The sequence below is a fragment of the Aulostomus chinensis genome, chromosome 1, assembly GCF_037954235.1.
Source record: "Aulostomus chinensis isolate RoL2024-O1b breed Wild chromosome 1, RoL_Achi_v1.0, whole genome shotgun sequence".
In the NCBI taxonomy this organism is placed as follows: domain Eukaryota; kingdom Metazoa; phylum Chordata; class Actinopteri; order Syngnathiformes; family Aulostomidae; genus Aulostomus; species Aulostomus chinensis.
Window position 1 is genome coordinate 58,953,574 of NC_141320.1, and position 21,324 is coordinate 58,974,897.

The 21,324-nt window shown below is 46.1% G+C and overlaps 1 protein-coding gene and 1 long non-coding RNA gene across 2 annotated transcripts in view; one reads left to right on the forward strand and one right to left on the reverse strand.

Moving 5' to 3' along the window:
* The window catches only part of LOC147272505 (uncharacterized), a 107,867-nt gene that overhangs the window by 58,476 nt on the left and 28,067 nt on the right, over window positions 1–21,324 (forward strand). Inside the window, exon 3 of the long non-coding RNA XR_015115891.1 lies at window positions 10,650–10,821. This is a non-coding gene — a long non-coding RNA (uncharacterized LOC147272505). The remainder of the gene's footprint in view (window positions 1–10,649; window positions 10,822–21,324) is intronic.
* On the reverse strand, window positions 19,226–21,063 carry LOC147272506 (uncharacterized). The gene is made up of 2 exons (XM_086202812.1): window positions 20,916–21,063; window positions 19,226–19,743 (listed from the first exon to the last, which is right to left on the reverse strand). Exon 2 carries the CDS (start codon window positions 19,694–19,696, stop codon window positions 19,226–19,228), a length of 471 nt encoding a protein of 156 aa, XP_086058938.1. The 5' UTR covers window positions 19,697–19,743; window positions 20,916–21,063.

The window sequence follows — 21,324 nt, forward strand, 5'->3', positions numbered from 1 at the left end:
AGCATGAGGACACTATCGTATATGGCCATTAGCATGTGGTAGCGAGTGTGTATTAGCATGTGTTAATGAGCGTGTATTACATTTAGCATGAGGAAACTATTGTATATGTCCATTAGCATGTGGTAGCGAGTGTGAGCAGTGGCATAGAGGACTACATTTGTATCATGATCACAATGTGGAGTTCTTCAAGGTTAGAGGGTCTTTATCTTGCACGCTTCCAGGATGTTCTGAGGAGAAGTTTAGAACATATTGTGTTATTTAAAGTGGTTCTGGAAAGATGATGCAAGAACCTAGATAGGACCCAGAAAGACCAATATTGGTAAACAACCTAAGAATGCACCAAATCTTCCACTGTTACTCTACCAAACACTGTTCCCCTACCATTTAAATACATTTTGGAACATTCCAAGGCCTTTACACCATGGATGTTCTCAGAAAGTTCTGGTAATGTACAGGATAGTTTGCTTTGAACCTTTTAACATGAGAACCATATGGGAATGTTTTCTTTGCGTTCCAAAGAATCTTCTTTGTAATGCTCCAGTATGGCCATAAAAAAATAATAAAAAAAAAAACCCACACAAATGGAATGTATGAATGAAAAGAATATCCCCACTGTTCTGTAAAGGTTCTGGATGTTTGTCTGAACAGAACCCTTAGAGAACGTTTATCATTTTACTCCCTCACAAAAAGTTGCAGAGTATCCGCTTTTTAAAGGAAACAAAAGGGAGCACAAAATTCAAAAAACAACAACTTGAAGCATCATTTTCTGGTTTACCTCACGAATGTGCGTACCGGATCATTCCGTGACATCGTAAGCGCAATTCAAATGTTGTAACGAACTCCGATTTTGCAGCGGAACACCTCAAACGAACCTCTGCGCCGCCGCCCCCCCCCCCCCCACCCCCGCGGCTTACGCGCGTTGCAAGATTTATCGACTGTCTTCGTGTAGCCGGCGTGCATCATTTAGAATAAGTAAGTGCTTGAAGGTGGAGGTGTGTTTGGGCCATTTAAGGTACCGCGTTCTCCTCGTCTCACCGCCCATCCTTCCACAACATCCATCCAAGAAACACGCACTAGAGGAATTAATGATATATATCAGTCTTCCCCTGAGCTGACATCTAGTTTAAGGTGAAAGGAGAACACTTATGGGAGCTTTAAATCTGCAACTAAACAGCTTCTTTGAATTGGCTTTCAGTGTTACTGCTGAAGCGTGGATTCGAACCATAAATCTCGTTTTACTTCTTCTCCATTGTCCTTCTTTAATAATTTAATAAAAGGGAGTCTTTTATGTTCTCTTTAAATGTGTTTCTTTGCACATTTAAGTTTTATGGAGTGCGTATCAAAGGGGAGACCACATGATTGCAATTGCCGTCTCCTTTTCTGCGCGGGCTGTATTTCTCGGGTCCAGCCTGAAGTGAACCGGTCCTTTTAGGGCATGTAGAGAGATGTTCCTTCAAAGTCAGAACATGTTTGTGTATGGGGGGTTTGGACCCAGAGAGAGCAGGAGGGGAGTGTGTGTGTGTGTGTGTGTGTGTGTGTGTGTGTGTGTGTGGGAGGGGTGTTATTAATCACCTGCCGTTTATGAGAAGCATGCATACAGTCTGGAGCGGAGTGATTTAGAAGGCAGAAAAAAGCCGATCTGTTTCTCATCAATAAATGATTACATCTCTCTCCACTTCACAAACAGTGCAGCCCCTCTACGTTTCATAATCTCTCTCTCACTCACACACACACACACACACACACACACACTCTGACGTGGATGGATTGTTAGCCAGAGGGTGGTGGAGGGAGGGAGGGAGGACCGCTGCTGCTGCCTGGGAGTGATAATGTGATTACAAACCGGCCTGAGCTGTGCTTGTAATCAAACGAAAGTCAAACCTGAGCGGCCGCATGTTCGAAAAACACAAGAACTACAGTGACGCGTCGACGCTTCCAGGACGCACTGACACGTGAACGCAACCACATGTTGAAGCAGAGCAAGAAAACAACGGCGAGAAACGCAGCCGAGGTGTTTTGGCTGAGTTCAGGTCACTGGAGGCCAGCCGCAGCTTTCATGTCCGATTTGTCACGCTGTTAGTCATAATCTCACGCGTATGTAAATGATTTGTGCGAAACCGGGACACATGGGCCGACGTCAGAGGTGTAATTTGACGGCTGCAGTTGGAGCCTGCAAATTTCTGGGAAAAGTCTCAATTCAAGAGGTCTCATAATTAAAACAAGAAGATCACGGATGATTGACTGGCGCATCATTTTCTTCGCGGATCTTTTCGCCGATTATGCAAGGAGCCATCACTTTTACGGATGACAAGAAGTACACAAAACAAGAATGATCAGAAATGATGCTCGAAAAAGCCCACGTGCTTATGTCAGCGAGGCGTCACCCCAGCAGGAAGGGCACCCTCCGCCGTTTGAAAAGAAGCCCGACGCCGCAAAGTGTCAACGCCGCATAAAACAAGAACATCTAACGGGACTGAAAAAGTTTCTGTGAGATCCAAAAGAGAGAGAGAGAGAGAACTATAAAGCAAAAGGAAAGAGGAGGGAAGAGTGTCTCTTTATTCGGTGAGAGGTCAGGTTTTAATATACTGCCCTCATGCTTCTGATTATGAACCGTCGAGTGCGTGAACAAGATGGTTTCGAAGTGCCTCAAATTGTCAACGTCACTGTGAGAAAGATTTTTACCCGGAGATAAAAACATGTGATTTTTTTTTTTTTTTACTTTTCATTTTTACCCGTTTTACCTGATTTGCTCGATTTTTTTTTTTTCTTTCCACGTTTTGGCCGGCAGTAATGTTTTTATTGCCTTCACGCTTCACTTTTATTGCCAGTATTTTGCCTTTTTTCTTCTGCTCTTTAATTAGTACGCTACGTATCATGATACATGGCTCGCAGTTGCTGAGCCCCGCTTCGAAACCCTGCGTTAAATCACGTTGAATAGATTGATCATATTGAATGGCTTTCTTCTTCCCGGCCCTGTAACATTTTCATTATTGTTCTGCCCCTTGTCACACCCCACCATATTTATTTATAGTAGAGTGTGCCTAATCTAGCGTGAAGACTTAATCCAGATGTAGGATTATCTGGGGGAAATGTGTCGTAATTCTCACAATCTCTCCTTCCATCTCAAGGCAAACATTAGGCCCCAGCCACGCTCTCGCTCTTAGATCAGGTTCTGTGGTTCTAAAGCCGCTCTAAGAGAAGTACTGGGCTGTCCCGGGTCACCGCTCAGCGGTTCACACCGGAGCTTAAGGAGGAGTTGCGCTAGGACGCTGTCCGCGCACGTGGGAATGATTTTGTTTGCGTGATGCAGAAGACCGATAAACTGCTGAGACGCGCATGTGCAGTTTTACCAAGTAGCTGCTGCACGTAACACTACACACTGGGATTAAAAAAAAAGAAAAAGCAGAATGTACTACAACGTCTATTTCATGTACCTCTCGTACACTTTCAACCCAACTGGTCGAGGCAGATGGCCACCATCACAAAGGTCTTCCCGTCCGTCGCCGCCCGTGCTTGCCGACGGGTGTTGTTGGGTTGTGCTTCTTTGCGAACTACGTACCATAACCACGGTTTGCCTTTGATAAAACGGCTCCGTCTCAATGAAACAATTACAATTCTTTCAGCCAGGCAGGTTTAGGAGATTTGTTAGCACATCATTAAAACTGCTAATTCATCCTATCAACGCGGTGTACTTTGCTTGCACTCCTTCAGTTTTCCACACCCTGGACTGACGTTGGCTCCCACCGACTATTCACATTTTGGTTTTTCGTCTCAATCCAAAGCCAAAACAAAGGCCTCGTGTCCTGCGAGAGTTGAGGAGAACAAAGAGTGTGAGGTGATATATATCCGAAAGCTCTCATGCGTCATGGGAGCGTCATGTGTTATCCCAAATACCTGGAATGCTCGTGTACTAACTCGAGGTTCGACTGGAAGATCTTAAGCCAGGGCATGCGCGAGCCTAATAACTTAAAGATGCGGTATTATTAATGCCAAAATAACAAATAACATGTTCCACTACTGCAAATCATTGGCTAGACAAAGGTTTGGCTGTACAGTATGTGAAGATGCAAAGTTATCTCAAATTAATTACTCATGTCGATTACTGTAGTGCACAAAGTCCCTCCAGTGACGTGAAGCTATCATCGGTTTCTTACGTCATTCTGCATAATCCGTCATTGTGAGAAGTGAGTTTTCCACAAAAGAGAAACTTATGCAATTGCTTTTTTTTTTTTTTTTTTCCTCTTTTTGTCCCGTTATGTATGAGTAACAATCTCTGGCTATGAGAAGTTAAGATGAAAGATGTACTTTCTCGGCGGACGACCGCGTTAAAATTTCCTCAAAGCCGCATCGCGTGAGTCCAAAGTGAAAACAGGACCAGAACCGCACAAACATTTGCTGACAGACACTAGAAAAACGTGTTTCTATCTCATGGACTGGAGCGATAAACCTGATTTCAACAACATACACTAACCAGATCCGATCTTCTTCCTCCATCAGCATCTTTCCAATCCAGATTCTTCCAGTTTTTCTTTGATATGCCGAGGGGTATTTGACAGCAGGTCGACAGGGTGGGCTTCAGACGTGGTCTGGGTGGCACAGGGGGAGCGTGATGATGTCCGTATAGACTTCCCAGCACTCGAGGAGGCGGCGCGGCGCCGCGTTCAAAGTAATCGCTTGTCGGTGTGGAATGTTTGCCGGGCAAGGTGAGTCCGTTTGATGTGTGTGCGTGCGTGTTTGTGTGTTTCGCTGAGTAAAAATAGCCACTGCAGGCCAGGTGGGTGTGTCTGTTTGACACCGCAGTGGCCTGGCTTCTGCGCTCTCTGGCCAGACATACCAGCCTTGCAGCAGCCAGGTGCACCGGCCAGCGTGCACCTGGCTGCTGCAAGCACGCCAAAGCGTTCCTCATAATGCAACCCCTTCTGAAAGTAATGTCGTTTTTTTTTTTTTTCAGCTTCGTTAAGGTGGTTTACAAGTCAGACTCCTCCGTTCCATCCTATTATAATTATATCCGTAGAAGAAAATAAGTGCTGCTCTACTCTACTCCCGAGTTCACTAAGTTTATTTGAACATATATGAAAATAATGTACAATTCTAAAAAAGATGAGATAAAAATGTTCTACTTAGACTCATCAATGAAGGAGGTAGACTGAGAAAATCAAGTGTAATATGTAAAATGACGTCGCAAGCGCATTTAAAAAGCTGATTTTATTAAATCTGTTTGGGAGAGGTTGCGGTTTTTGGTGCTTTTAAACAGTTAAATCGGTTGTAAGCGACCAGAACGTTTTTTTGTTTGGATTATTTGCTTCTGATCTTTCAGTGGCCCTCTTTGTTTTATTGTGAAATCTCTTCGCTCTTCCTGTCTGCTTCCCGCCTGTGTTGCGGTTCACCTGCGCGCTGTTCCTTCGTCAGTCACGGCCTTGTTCCCAGTTTCTCGCCCTATCAATTCTCCTCCCTGGCGTTTGAGTTTGTCAGCCCGTTGGTTCACCTCGTGCGTGCTCGTTTGCGTTACGAGTCGAGTCTCAACGTTCGGCTCCACCTGCTCTCGCCAACACCTGACGTCGATGGGCCCTTTCAGAATTGCGCTCGTGCAGCTACGTGGATGTATCTCCCACTTACCCTCCGTTAGCTGTCACCCTCTGAACTATCCTAAAGGATCGGGTACCACGATGGCTCCCTGGCCGTGAAAACACTCAAACCAGTGGTGGGGCAAAGCTGATGGGAGCGGAGCAGCAGCAGTGTTGGTCAAACAGTAGCTTGGTTTCCAGGTAACACCACAGGAAAGGGGTCAACAAGGACTGTGAGGCCCTTCTGCTACAGGATGATTTCATGTAGCCTAGAACCCCTTGCCAATGCCTCATTCCTCCCAAATAACCACATATAAGCTTCCCACGTATGTGCGCACGTCCACAAAAACATGCTCGGACATGTGTACCGATACAAGTGTGTGTGCAAACTCTGCTGACACAACTATGTGTCTTGATACTGCACCACCCCCCCCCCCCCGAGTAATATGTAGGTGCCTGATTGAACATAAACACTGCAGGTCATTCAATTGGCAGATCCTGATTTACCTTGGACAGCAGCTGTTTGAGTGGCGCCAACTTTAGCACTTTGTCACGAGAATCGTCAACATGGCTCAAAAAGAATACAAGAAGCAGCATTCTCTACCTGCCTCTTTCTTGTGTATGTGTCTAAACACTGCTGCTGCTGCTGCTGCTGCTGGTGTGTGTGTGTGTGTGTGTGTGTGTGTGTGTGTGTGGAGGGGGGGTGAGAACAGTGGACGGGCCCACTGGTCTATGTGTTTCTGGGAAGGGGTGGATCTGGAGTGCAGCCTGTGAATGTTTAGGAGCAGTATAGCAACAGGAGTAGAGCGTTAACATTTGCACGACTGAAGTCAATAAGATGACAACAAATACGATAAAATGGCGAGACAGAAAGGTATTTTACAACTGAAGAGGTGTGTGATGCTCAGAAGTAGAAAAATGAGTATTGATTCCAATGTGCTGCCTCGGCAAACTCCATTTTCAAGTTGATTTAGCAGGTTTTGAACAGGCTTCTTGATTATGTGCCACGGTTCTTCTAAACTCTCATAGAAAATCCCAAAAGTGAGTACGTTTCAAACTGAATTCGTGCTTCTGCGGAAATGGGGAGCGCGCAGAGGCAGAGCGCCGTCCACCGCAGCCGGAGCGAGTCCGAAAATCCCGGCGCCCGTATAATCCGAGTTTGGAAAACTACAAATAAAGGAAATGTGGGAAATAGCAGATTTACTGAACATTGATAAGCGCCATCTATCAGAATGAACTACAAGTACAGTAGTCCTCTCTGGTCTGTGCTGATGCTCCTAGTCACTTAACATTGTAATGCAAGGCAGCATCGAGTGTGTGTCGGCAGTCTAATCCCTGCTTGGAGTGTGTGTGTGTGTGGGGGGGGCAGCTTTAGATTCAGCTTCTCATCATTGTTTACTGATGTGGCGCGTCACTGACTCGTCTGAGACACTCCAGGATTTACCCTTTGACCTCAGACAGGGTCTTAATCACGTCGCCTTATTAGTGCGCCACAGTGCAGAAAACCTCCCAGAAAGCGTGCGCGCTGATTTAAGAGAGAAGCTTATTAGTGTCTGCGAGGTAACATTTCACAGAGCTGAAACTGGCGCGATGACATCACAGCTCACTGTCCGCCTGCAACCCCTGTGGGGTCAAAGGGTCAACAAGACTTTCCCGGCTGTACCCCATGTGGTCCATTCTCCAGAAAGTAGATCCCAAGTCGCAATAGGTCAAAGTTCACAGGTCAGACATCTTGATTACATCATCTTCTATTCCAACACAACATTTAGCTGTCTCCGTGGTAACAATGCGTCAATGCACAACCATGCATACTTTCCGAGTACCTTGTTAAAGAAACCCCTATTACCGCCGGTGCTACCACGCCAAAAACAATGAGGATGAAAGGGGGTCTACCTCCACGTGAGCGGTCGCTGCGGCAACGCCAGCATTTGTCCTCCAAGCGTGCCAAAACATTCTGGAGAAAATTCCTGACACATTCCTGCTGCCAATCAAAGGAGAGGGAGAGATGAAGGGACAGCGGAAAGAGATATTTCCCCCTAAAATACTGCAGTTCGGATGGAAAACGCGCAGATAAGACGAATGGCACGAGATAAAAGGGAGGGGAAAGAGGAATAAAAACAAAACAAGAACATGTCGCCAGCTCCAGTCGCTGAAATTCAGATGTGTCTAATAACGACGCTGAACTCGGAGACCTATTTCTCCGTTGTTGCTACATCTTCAAATGCTGACAGCTGAATTTGTGTATTAAAGAGTCAGCAAATCCTGCAGCTACTTTATCACTTCCAACTGTCATGACCCCGAAGCCACCGCAGCTACTCTGCCTGACTCCGGCGTGTAAACCTGCATCTTAATCCCGATATTTTTGTCTCAATCTGAAAACCCCCCCCCCCCCCGTGCTACCTGGAGGTCATTTATCAGCCCAAGTATGTCCTGTCAGAGGGGAGCTGAGAAGTTACTGTGTCGCAGCCCGGAGGTCAAGAGCTGCTGGGAAATGGAATCAGGCAAACCGTCGTTGGACGTCTGTTACGATTCTTGCACATTCCTCCCACGCAACTTCCTGTCCATCATGGTAAATGTTGGGAATGGAGAAGAGGTCGCTGTGGCAACGGCAGTAAGCGGATGTCAAAACAGTGAAGCGTTGGATGCCACAATTTAGCGACGGACATCTTCAAAGTCCAGGGATGTTGTTTCCATCGCAGAGGACTGGGCGAACAAAAATAGGCCCTTTTTTTTGGTGATTTTTATTGAACTATATTTGATTAAAAAAAAATCCAACAAAGTAGGACCAAAGGTAATCTGGGACCCCGGTGATACCGGGACCGTTTTTTTTTTTTTTGTGTGTGTGTGCATGGGTGTTTTTCGTGTGTTTGTTTGTTTGTTTGTTTCTTACGTGCAAAATTTGGTGATGACGTGGAGACAAAAAGAGAGCTCCTTTGAGCGGCAGGTGGAGATGAAGGGGAAAAAAAAAAAAGTTCTTCCATCTCAGGGGCCCCGCGGCAAAACCACCAAACAATGGCCCCTGTGTGTACCGTCTCAGATAAGGCCGGGCGGCCTACTCTTTGTCTCCTCCCTGTTCCTCCTCGTCTCCTCCGCTTCTCATGCCCTCTCGCTGCCTTCCTTCCTTCTCCTCTCTTCTCTTTGTCTCGTGCCTGTTTGGAGATTAAAGAGAGGAGAGATAAGGGCAGGTAAGAGACCGCAGGAAGGGGAAAAGTAGAAGAGTGATAAGAGGGGGAAACAAAGAGGGCTTTGAGAGCATGTGAGTGTGTGCGCGCCTGTGTGTATTCTCACATATGAACCGGTTCGAGCCGATGGGGAAAATATTAAAAGCGACTTCTTCTTGACCTCTCATTTCACCCGTATTAGCTTCTTTCCGTCTTTTTATTAGCGCTGACTTGTGAGGCAGCATCTCTCTTTTAGCCAGTCGTTACTTTCCACATGAAGAATCCTGCACACACACACACACACACACACACACACACTGACTCACCTGTTTCTCCCATTTGGGGCTATGCTGTGTTTTAGCTGCCTGTCCTTGCTCTCTTGTCCTTGCTGGGTGTGGTTTTTCAATCTGACCTGCTTTAGTCATTATAGCCCCATCCACCCGAATCTCTTCTCTTAAGCCAAACATCCACCTGTCACTGTTGTGTGTGTGTGTGTGTGTGTGTGTGTGTGTGTGTGTGCGCGCGCGCGCGCGCTTTACAAGTGTTAAGTTGTGCCCAAATTTCCCAGAAGGATCATTAAAACTCAATCCCGCTGCGATGGAAGCCCGTATAAGAGGAAGGTTGCGCAGGATTGTCGGATCAGGGCTGCAGCTGTTCGCTAAAAACCTTGAAATATAAAAATCAAGACTTGTAAAAGTTGGAGCAGAAAGTTAAGAAAAAGAAAGAAAAAAAATTCAGGAGTGAAGAGGAAGCTCGTGACAATATAATTTCCTTGACAATCCACGTGATGATGTGTAGATTTCATGAGTCTGGCTTGGACCAGGAGACAATGGCATGTCTATTGTGTGTGTGTGTGTGTGTGTGTGCGCGCGCGCGCACGCACTTGCGCGCTAGTGTGTGTTTCGAAGGTGGCATGCACACTGCTAGACATTCCTGAGGATGTTGAGGCAGAGAAGCCTCGGGGATGAAGCCTCAGATGAGAAGATAAAGCAAAAAATAGATTTGAAGACGTTTGTAATCGTTTCATCTGATCTTTATTTTTAAACCTGCTAACACATCACGGCCTTTAAATATTGTGTACCCAGAGCTTTTTGAAGCGAATTCACTGATAGAGAGGAAAGAAACACACGTTGTGATTTCTGGAGGCAAAGTAAAGGAAGGCCTCTGGACAAAATTTCAGCATGAACTGCCCTACTTTCAGGCAGAGAGCTCAATTTCGCCTCCTGGTGTTTGCTCGCATGCACAACGAGGTTTAAATCCTCCTGGTGCAGCATCGCGCTGTAGTTCCTCCAACGACCTGCAGGAGGCAGCTTGAGCAAAGAAATGCTTGACAGTTGCGGATGGGAAGAGTTTGGTGAATGCACGGCAGAGGACGCTTTCTGCACGGTGATGGAAGGGTCTGCAGAGTAGGCAAAAATCACCACAGGAGGAATACCATAGTATTTACGTGGCAAAAACTGCAACTTCCAAGGTACAAGTACATGAACTCAAGTCAGTGTGTCTTGCAACTGTGTATTAGACCATTAAATTAAGTTTGCTGACACATGTACTTGCACCCTGAAGTTACAGCAGTGTGTCATCTCAGGAAGGAAAGCTGGTTTTAATCACTGGATTATGCTTTTAAATCGAACCTTCAATCAAAATTTACCGAATAAGTCGCCCTGAAAGTGTCGGAACACTAAACCAAATCTAATAAGGTGGCAGTCTCGCTCTCAAACAGACTGCAAACTTTACGGTCACCACAAACTCAGGGAACAACACTAAAACTGGTTCCTGCGTGTGAGTTAGTACGGCTCAGGGCCAGAAGGTCCTGGACTCCGACCCAGCTTGTCTCTGACCCTCTCTGCATCTTCAAGACCATCAAAGACGCGTTAGGGTGTCTACTTCCATTGACGTAATTCCTCGTTTTCTCTTTGAATTATAGCACCCGCGGGGGGATGATGAAGCCAGCAGCTCATACAGACACGACCCCACCCTGGGTCCTGACCTCAGGCTCTTAGACGCTCCCGTGGGCGGCGTGGCTCGGAGGTAGAGTGGCCGAAGGCTCGCTGGTTCAATCCTCACTTCCCCTGGTGACGGAGGTGTCCTCGAGCAAGGTACTGAACCCCTAATTGCTCCTGATGAGTAGGCTGGCTCACACATGAGTGTGTGAGTGTGTGTGTGTGTGAATGGGTGAATGAGACGACACTGTAAAGCGCTTTGAGTGCCGCTAAGGTTGAAAGGCGCTGTATAAAAATGAGTCCGTTTACCATCATGACTCCATGTGGCCCTTGTTCATCCCATCCTTCCTGAATCCTCGCCGATCCACTTTTATACTCTACGACAGCACTGTCTTTGACCCTCTTATCTGTCATTCCTGGTCAGCCGGGCCGATGCTAACTCCGTGACCTTCCTTCCTTCCCTCTAAATCCAGAGAGGCTTCCTGCGTGAACTCCTCTGTTCTTTTTATCGGCGCCTCTTCCTCTCCATCTATCCTCTCAGATGTCTGCTTTTGCTCCGTGAGCGCTGATACTGTCTGAGCACATTACAAACAAACTCCTCAACTCAAATATTGAAGCTTTCTGTCCTGGTGTGACCTAAAAATCGAGTCATATGAGGATATCTTGGCAGTAGATCTCATCTCCCGCCCGGTTTCTCACATTTCCTCTCACGAACAGATGATTAAAGGCTAAAAATGAGGCAAGATCCAAGTGTTGTCTTGTTATCTGAGAAGTTGAGCGATGAAAGCATGAATATCACACACAGTGTTTCATAGTTTGGATGCTCCTATCCCGTGCAAGAAGTAAGGGATGGAACAAACTCCAAGATGGCCGCTCTATGTGAGGGCTTGTTTATTTGAAGATGAGTGCTTTTGCATCACGACTGTTGTTTTTGACTCCTCGGGGACGGAGAAGATTTAAGAATGAGGAAGTGAGGGGAAAAAAATGACTGGGCTCAAACAGGGATGTTGATCTCAAACAGAAGAAGGGTTTAACGACGCTGGACTTCCTCTGATGGCGTCCTCACTCGCCAACTGGCGGCCTTACACCCCGCTCAAAAAACAACTGGCTTGATGAATTTGACCGCGTACGCAAACCAGACGTTCTGCTTTTTCAAAAAAGGCACAGAATTTCGCCTCTGTGCTCGCTCGTTTTTGTTGTGTTCCTGCAGTACTGGTCGGTCAAAACTGTCTCATTTTTCCTTGCGCGTTCAGCTGGTGGTTTTGCAGTATTTGACCTTTAGGGGGAGCTTTTGAGACGACCACGTCGAGGACGAGGAGTAAAGAATGCATAGATTACATACAGTTTGCCTTTTTAGCGCATTGACCTCACTCATGACTCACAATACATCATCTGATATTACCAACCACTCTGGCATCTTGGTGACAGCAGCCCATGGACAGAGGCTTAGAATATCACTTTGTTTCTCGCCTCCAGCGGCCCCGGAGAGTCATGAAAGCTCATCATTGTGTATTGTCAGAAGTCCCAATATGCTAGGGCCTTCAGCACAATGCAGCGCCTCATAATTATCATCATCACAATGCCTCTTGATATTGAAGCGGCCCTCGGTAGCAACGCAGCCACTCCTCAGAGACGTTCGTGCTTCTGGCAGGCATCTCTGGGTGTCCGTTATCTACTGGGAAAGCGATGATGACATCGTAGTCCTCTCAGTAGACTGGTGACATAATGGGAATCCCCACCGTCCCAAAGCAGGACGGCCCAAGAGGTGACATAAGACAGCCGGGAGGGAGTTCCCTCCAAAATCCCGCGTGGCCCTCGTCTCAGTTTGCCCTGCAGCTGGGCGCATCGATGACGAGGCCTCTCTTGCGGGTGACAAAAGCTGCAAGATTCACGATGGCTGCAGTCAGCCAGGTTGTATTTCAAGAGGCGCGAGCCACAATTACGTAACGCCGAGGTTTTCATGAGAACCGTGCAACAGAGCTTGAGTGGAATATTCCAGGAGCTCGGGGCTCCCAATTGCAAATCCAGAAATTCCCTTTTGGCACCAATCTGGACCGAGCTACAGCTAGCTAGGGACCGACAGCTCGGCGGTCAAGTTTGAAGATCCGTGTCGCACAAAAGGAATATGTCAAATTAATGGCGCAATAAAGCCAATACGATCCCTTATTTAGGATTGTGTGGATATGCAAGTTTCATCAAAAGTCAGCGTTGTTAAAAGCCTTTACAGGAGGGGACGTGTAGCCTTTTGTTCGTGAGAAAACACACTTGCATACAAAAACACGCGAAATCACGGGGGACCGCCGTTTATTGTGAAGGGCATGTAAAACACCCTGGCATGTGAATTCTATCTGTTACTGTGCCAACAAATACAGCTTCATATCCATGAGACATGACCCTCAGACATAAACACCCCTTCATACACACACACACACACACACACACTGGAGCGGAAGAGAGCAAGCAGTGTGAGGAGTGGTCTGCGTTGGCACCGAGAGGAGCAGCTGTGAAAACAGGCAGCTAGTGATGTCAGAGCAGCAAAGGACTCTGGGTAGGAAGACAGCTTTGAAGTATTAGTTTAATGCAACTCCCATGAGAGTCAGACTGGTGTGTGTGTGTGTGTGTGTGTGTGTGTGTGTAGTGTTGGTGTGTGGGGCAGAGTCGCCTCTCAAAGAGGGAAATGTGAGAGGTGAAGAAAACTATTTCCAGGTAAATTCCCAGCATTGCGATCCACAGCTTTGGCCTCCAGACAGGTCACAAGCGCTGCAGGTGCAAAGTTACAACCCTCCCTTCCTCCTCCTTTCTTTCTCTCTTTCTCTCTCACTCTCTCCATCCCTCCCGTCCTCATGCAGCGGAGGGCAGGTGGGATGCCACGCCAGAAGTCATAACAGCAGAAAAGCTCAGGATCAAAAGCAAGAGAGAGGGGGAAGTGTGTTCTCATTTTTTTTTTCGTTCAGATGAAACCAGAAGACTACAGTTTCTCTCCCACTACGGCTCACCGCACACTCATTGTATTTTCCATTCCATTAGTTGATCTTGATGAATATCGGATTATGCCAGACTGGGGGTTTTATCCTGACTGCTGACTGAGCAAAGTTCAGAGACCGGGCATTGCTCTAGTTGGCTGCAAGCTGGTGATCTCATCCATGTGGGGTTTTGTAAGGTGTCATGTCTAGCCTCCTTTTAGTGGTCCTACAAAAGAATATTCAGTCCAGGCTGAAAGGGGTGAAAGGTAACCTCAGTGATGGTGGAACCAGCAGACGTCTGCTCCAAGGCCTCCTTGTTCCCATCGCTCACAGTCCTTACAGCAACTTGGGATGTTTGCATGGACGATGAATATGAGCGGATTGTTCCGAAAGTAGCCCGTCTGCACTCAGTTAACGCTTCAGAACCACGACAGCAGTTTTGATACATCGTCGGTCGTCGTCGTTCGGCGAACGGGTTGTGTCGCTTTTCGGACAGTTTACGCAACAGAGGCCTCCAACAGAAACCAGAATCTTTCCTGTCCTGCCGTTTTCTCCCTTGACTACAGACGCTCTGTTTACATGAACAGTCGAGCAATTGCGGTATTCCAGTAGGTCAAAGTGTGATTCCATCTCTGATCCAAACAAATCCTGCAGAAACAGAAACCAGCATCGCCGACCTCTGCAGTTGATCCCCCAACCTTTACTAGAAAGTGGGTGGACGTTTTCCATCACGCTGACAGAAATACAACGCTGGAGTCACCCCCCCCCCCCCCCGAGGCCATCAATAAACGTCAGAGCAGTCATCCAGCTTTCTCCCCGCCTGACACTCGAGGGGGTGAAAATATGCGGCGAATTCTTCGAGTTCCATTTTTTTGACGTCTGCAACCTGAGAGAGGTCCCCTGTGTTTTTGTTTTTTTGTTTTTTAACCACTGCTTTATAACTTCAGGCACTTTGAAGGAATTCATTCCATCACATAGTGTGAAGAGAATATATCAATAAAAAAAACAACCCGTCTTCAGGCCACAAAAACAATAAAAAGCTGATGCTTAACGTTCACGTTTTTGGTCTTTTAAGGTATGAAAAGTCCAAATATTCCGTATTTATGTGTGAAAACGACGGCGATTGGAAAGCACAGTTGACGTTTGTTTCGACTGAAGTTGTAACATCGGGAGGGAAAATCCGCTGGAGGGCTGCGCCAAACAAACGGGGCATATTTTTGAAGTTATTGGCTGGTGGTGACAGTCCACGCTGTCAGAGAGAATCAAACGTTCCTGTAAACAGATCGACTCGAATCCACCACTAATCAGAGTAAGTCACTCTGCCTCACTTGTTAAGCCGAAGGATACAGACGCTGGCGTGCGGCCTGGAAAACTACTAATGGAAGTCTTTGGATCAGACAGTCGGAGGAGGGAAAGTGACAGAATAATGACGTATCCATCACCAGAGTGCCCTTGAGCGGAGCGTTTAACCCTCGTTGGCTGTGGGTGTAAATTCAAGCGAGAGGGGTGAAAAAGAACCGCTAACTTAAGCGGGCCTGCATTCTTTCCAATGAACACGATCAAAAAGGTGCTAAGACCACACACACCTGACCCCGGTATCTTGCGTTTTTTGTTTTTTTTCCCCCCCCGCTGCCCGTCTTCCCCTCGAATTCCTCGCTCACTTTAACACGTCTGTCTCTCGCCCTATCTTTCTGCGCATCTTTCGCCACCGCCGCTCCCTCCGCCTCGACTCCACGCGCTCCTGGCTTACGAGAGAGAGTCAATAAGAGGGAGCTTCAGGTTGTCTCTGTTTACATCTGCATGCTAAGAATCTGTCTGGTATGTCAATCTGTCAGCGCTAACTGGCCAGAGCTGATGAGGCAGCGGCGGCGGCGGCGGTGGCGGTGCTGGTGGGTGTGTGGGTGGCGGTGGGGGGGTGTCTGTCTGGATTGTCCTCTCCAGACCTGCAGACTCCGACATGAGTGCTGCTCCGTGTGAATGCAACTTTGAAAGGTTGTTGGCCACAAAGTGATTGAAACCTCTCTGGAGAACAGTTTTTGTCCTCAGTGGGGCCACCTCTTAAACTGCACTCACTCTTTTTTATGCGTGTTTGTCTTGACGGCGTAGTGCTGTTGTTTACCACTGTCCTTTAATCTTTTCTATTCCGTCTTCTGTGTCCAAACATTATGAAAAAGGTACAGTTGTTGTTACATCGATGCCCGTCGAACATCTGTTCCTGACTGCTGTGACGGAAAATGAAATGAGATGTAAAAAACCTTTCATGAAAAGCCAAATCAATCAGCAAGACACCGCAGGGAGTCGAACCCCGTCCCAGTAAACCAGGAGTACCAGTACCGGTGTCTTTTTGCTTTTTGATGGAACATGAAGGGCAAAGCAAAACCTGCATCAGCAACAGCACGTGAGAGCCAGGATTGCAGCTTCTGGCGTCGCTAGCGTTCTTGATTGGGTTCTAAAGCCCTGTTCACACGGGACCAGTAGGACCAGCAGACCTCGCCTGCTCCACCAACGTCTCGTGCACGGGAAAAAGACAAGTCTTAATGTTACACTAACTGCCTGACATCAGATGTGATGTCACGTTCCTGGGCGCCGCCGCCATTTTACACTGCTGCCGTCTGTGACGCGCAATTAACACAACAAAGTAGCAAACTGACCAGGTCAGGAAGAAGTGGATCAGATGATAGGACATCTGGAACTGATCAAGTAGGTCAGAACGAAGACAACTCCAAATGAAGGGAGCTGTGCAGTACTGCTACTGCTAGTGATACTGCTAGTACTGCAATTACTAGGAATACTGGTCCTGTGGAACAGAGCTGAATTCTGCAAATACTGCAGGTGTGAAACTGTTCTTTACTGAGCCAATTGATGTTTTACTTTCTAAATGCTGTTGTGATGCAGGAAACGAAACCACATTCAAATATAATTACACACACTACTTCTTAGTACTACCCCCCCCACCCCCCCACCCCCACTGTGTACCTTTACCTCCAGGGAGTTCTTCTGTGTGAGTTCACCTGTCTGAACCACTCCTCTCTGCTGGTCCTCTGCTCCCACCTTCTTACCTCATGTCCTCCGTACGGCCTCCTCCTCCTCCTCCTCACCTGCTCCTCCTCTTCGTGCTGTCGCTGCCTCCTCTTCCTCACCTGCTCCTCCTCTTCGTGCTGTCGCCGCCTCTTCTTCCTCACCTGCTGCTCCTCTTCGTGCTGTCGCCGCCTCTTCTTCCTCACCTGCTCCTCCTCTTCGTGCTGTCGCCGCCTCTTCTTCCTCACCTGCTCCTCCTCTTCGTCCATCCGCTGCCTCTTCTTCCTCACCCTCTCTTCCTCCTCCCTCCGACGCCTCTCCATCTCCTCCCTTACCTGTCTGTCTCTCTGCCCGTATCTCTCGTACTTCCAGCTCCTCTTCTCCTCTTTCTCCTCATCGTCCTCCTCAAGTTTCCACCACTCCAAGGTCATTCTACCTACCGTCTTACCTTCCTTCTATGAACAAACCTCTTTCTTTCCTGTCAGATTCAAATTATTACATGAACAAAAGATAAAACACCATGTGACAAAAATCAACAGGTGAAAGGAAAATCTTCAACATGGAAACAAGCGTCACAGTTGATGACAAGAATGTTCATATTTAATCCATTTGTTCAGAATGAACCTCCATGTTGTACATGGACTTTATAAACATACCAAGTACACATCCAGCTTGACTTTCAAGTATTTATGCCAACACTGTCATCAAAGTACCGACAAATGATTGTTTTAACAAGATGCAGTAAAAGTGTTTCAGTTATTCACAGGAAACCAAGTATTGTCAAACTTACTGTGGAGTCAGTGTGCTAACATGACTCTTCCTCATCCAGAACACAGCGTTTTCAAACAGTGACAAGATGCTAATGCTAGGCTAAGCATCAAAGCCTGTTAGGCCTTTGACAAAACATGAAAACAGCTCCACTTTCAACACTGTCATCCAATCACTCATATTTATTGAAGCCATTTTTAACAAAATAAAACAGTCGATGCATCTTTTTCTCCACTCAGCTGAGAGGATTTTTTTCAAACTGCAATGTTAAGTCAAGATGCTAATGCTAGGCTAATCAGCTGGGCCTGTTGGGGCTCCTATAAAACATGTAACCAGCTGAACCCTCAACACTTTACTCTACATTTTAACCAAATAAGACAGCGTATATATTTCTTTATCCAGCGCAAAAGGAGATACCTATGCTAGGCTAATTAACGCGGGATATTTAGCATAGCATGTTGTAGCCAATCAATCAGAAAAACAGCATCACTGTCTTACCTCTGAAGCTCTCTGGGGGTCTCAGCTAAATTGATCCAACCGAGATTCTCAGCAGCTGTCCAAGAGTCTCACGCCAAATCTCAAGAAGCTCCTCAAAAGTCAGAGCAGACTAGTGAAGCTCAAGGTGAAACGGTGACTGTTAGATGACCCGGTGGCCTTTTATACACCCGAGATGGTTGCCGTGGAGACCGCCTGGTCATTCAATACATTGTTTGTTTTCAAAATTAAATATTCCCCTCGGACAGCACTTGACTTCCTCAAATCAATCTGGATTAATAAGCGTGTAAATGAATAAATATGTCAGTGAAACAAACGAACGCGGCTATGAAATCATCCTGAAACAAACAGAGTACAGAAAATACGTGAAGGTTCACGCAATTTCTACTAACTTCAGTTGAGTCTTGTAAATATTAATAGAGTAAAAAATAACAATGGAACAGGCGAAGATACAAAACACATGATAGTAAAATATAGATATTACTCCTAAAACATTTTCTCTGATGGATTATGATGAGTAGCTGTCAGTAATTGAAGCTCATCTTTCCCCATGTTGCTCTTTTACGTTGTCAGTTGTGGACATTTGTGTAAAAAACCTTTCATGAAAAGCCAAATCAATCAGCAAGACACCGCAGGGAGTCGAACCCCGTCCCAGTAAACCAGGAGTACCAGTACCGGTGTCTTTTTGCTTTTTGATGGAACATGAAGGGCAAAGCAAAACCTGCATCAGCAACAGCACGTGAGAGCCAGGATTGCAGCTTCTGGCGTCGCTAGCGTTCTTGATTGGGTTCTAAAGCCCTGTTCACACGGGACCAGTAGGACCAGCAGACCTCGCCTGCTCCACCAACGTCTCGTGCACGGGAAAAAGACAAGTCTTAATGTTACACTAACTGCCTGACATCAGATGTGATGTCACGTTCCTGGGCGCCGCCGCCATTTTACACTGCTGCCGTCTGTGACGCGCAATTAACACAACAAAGTAGCAAACTGACCAGGTCAGGAAGAAGTGGATCAGATGATAGGACATCTGGAACTGATCAAGTAGGTCAGAACGAAGACAACTCCAAATGAAGGGAGCTGTGCAGTACTGCTACTGCTAGTGATACTGCTAGTACTGCAATTACTAGGAATACTGGTCCTGTGGAACAGAGCTGAATTCTGCAAATACTGCAGGTGTGAAACTGTTCTTTACTGAGCCAATTGATGTTTTACTTTCTAAATGCTGTTGTGATGCAGGAAACGAAACCACATTCAAATAAAAGTACACACACTACTTCTTAGTACTACCCCCCCACCCCCACCCCCACTGTGTACCTTTACCTCCAGGGAGTTCTTCTGTGTGAGTTCACCTGTCTGAACCACTCCTCTCTGCTGGTCCTCTGCTCCCACCTTCTTACCTCATGTCCTCCGTACGGCCTCCTCCTCCTCTTCCTCACCTGCTCCTCCTCTTCGTGCTGTCGCTGCCTCCTCTTCCTCACCTGCTCCTCCTCTTTGTGCTGTCGCCGCCTCTTCTTCCTCACCTGCTCCTCCTCTTCGTGCTGTCGCCGCCTCTTCTTCCTCACCTGCTCCTCCTCTTCGTGCTGTCGCTGCCTCTTCTTCCTCACCTGCTCCTCCTCTTCGTGCTGTCGCTGCCTCTTCTTCCTCACCCTCTCTTCCTCCTCCCTCTGACGCCTCTCCATCTCCTCCCTTACCTGTCTGTCTCTCTGCCCGTATCTCTCGTACTTCCAGCTCCTCTTCTCCTCTTTCTCCTCATCGTCCTCCACAAGTTTCCACCACTCCAAGGTCATTCTACCTACCGTCTTACCTTCCTTCTATGAACAAACCTCTTTCTTTCCTGCCAGATTAAAATTATTATATAATCGATAAAATAGATTATATATAGATAAAACACTATTTGGCCAAATTAAGAAATAAAAGAATAATATACAACAGTAAGTTTTGAAAAATACCAAGTACACACGCCCTACTGAGATTTAAAAGGATTTTCTGTACATTAAATCATAGTAAACAACAGCAGAATTAACTAGTTTGATTCTTCAAACATGCTAAGCTAACCAACTTAACCTCTTTACTGGAACAACAAAAGAGCTTGATTTTTTAAAGTGTTTCTGCTCATAAATAAAATGAACAACAAATAATGCAGTAACAGCATGTTAGTAATTCCCCCAACACGACACATTTTCAAACTAAACTTCTAAGTCAAGTTGCTAACATGTTTCTTCCTCACTCAGCACAGAACATTCTTCAAACGCGAGTGTTCAGCATATGTACTAATGCTAGGCTAGTTAGCTTACCTGTCAAGGTTATAATCAAATATGAAAATAAATTGACTGCCACTGTCGTTTATGTTTTTCACAAAAGCCCAACAACCAAATATTGCATTAAAAATGTCACTTGTTTATCCAGCACAAAGCATTTGTCAAACTAAAATGACAAGATGCTAAGATTTGGCTCGTTGGCATAGCTTATTAAGCTTATAATGGAACATGAAAAAACGCTTCCTGTCAAAACTGCCATTAAATATTTTTGACAAAAGCATTCTTGACCAAATAACGCAGTAGAATTATGTCTCTGTTATTTATAGCAAAGCAAACTGACATTAAACTGAAATGTTAAATCAAGATGCTAATGTTTGGCTAATTAGCTAAGCCCATTACACCTTTGATACTCAATAGCTTAACTCTCAACGCTGCAATCTAAATTTTAATAACCGACCCAAGTTTTTCTTCTTCTTTTTAAAAAAAAACAAGACAGTAAATATGTTTTTCTCTGCCAATCTTAAAGCATTTTTTAATCTGAAACATTTCGTCAAGATGCTAATGTTAGGCTAATTAGCTAGGCCTATTACACCTCCGATAAAACATGAAAATGTAACTCTGAACCCTATTATCTAAATTTGAACAAAACAAGACAGCAAATATATGTCTTTTGCTCAGCCCAAAGTTTGTTTTAAACTGAAACATTAAGTCAAGATACGAACGCTATGCTAATGCAGGCTCATCTTACCTCTACGAAGTGTTGTGGGGGGCTCAACCAAAGTCGTCCAACCAAAGTCGTACACTAAAGTCGTCCAACCAGGGGTCTCACAAGATGTCCTAGGGTCTCACGCCAAATCTCAAGAATCTCCTCAAAAGTCAGAGCAGACTAGTGAAGCTCAAGGTGAAATGGCGACTGTTAAGATGACCTGCTGGCCTTTTATACTCCTGGCATGGTTGCCATGGAGATGATGCGACGACTTCATAGAGTGTTTTGTTTTAAAACGTCCCTTTCCCTTTGGACTGCTGTTTACTTCTGTAAATGAACGTCAACGAATATACGTGTACATCAGAACCAGAATCAGAATCAGAATCAGTTTTACTGGCCAAGTATGTTCACAACATACAAGGAATTTGACTCGGGCAGTTGGTGTCCCTCA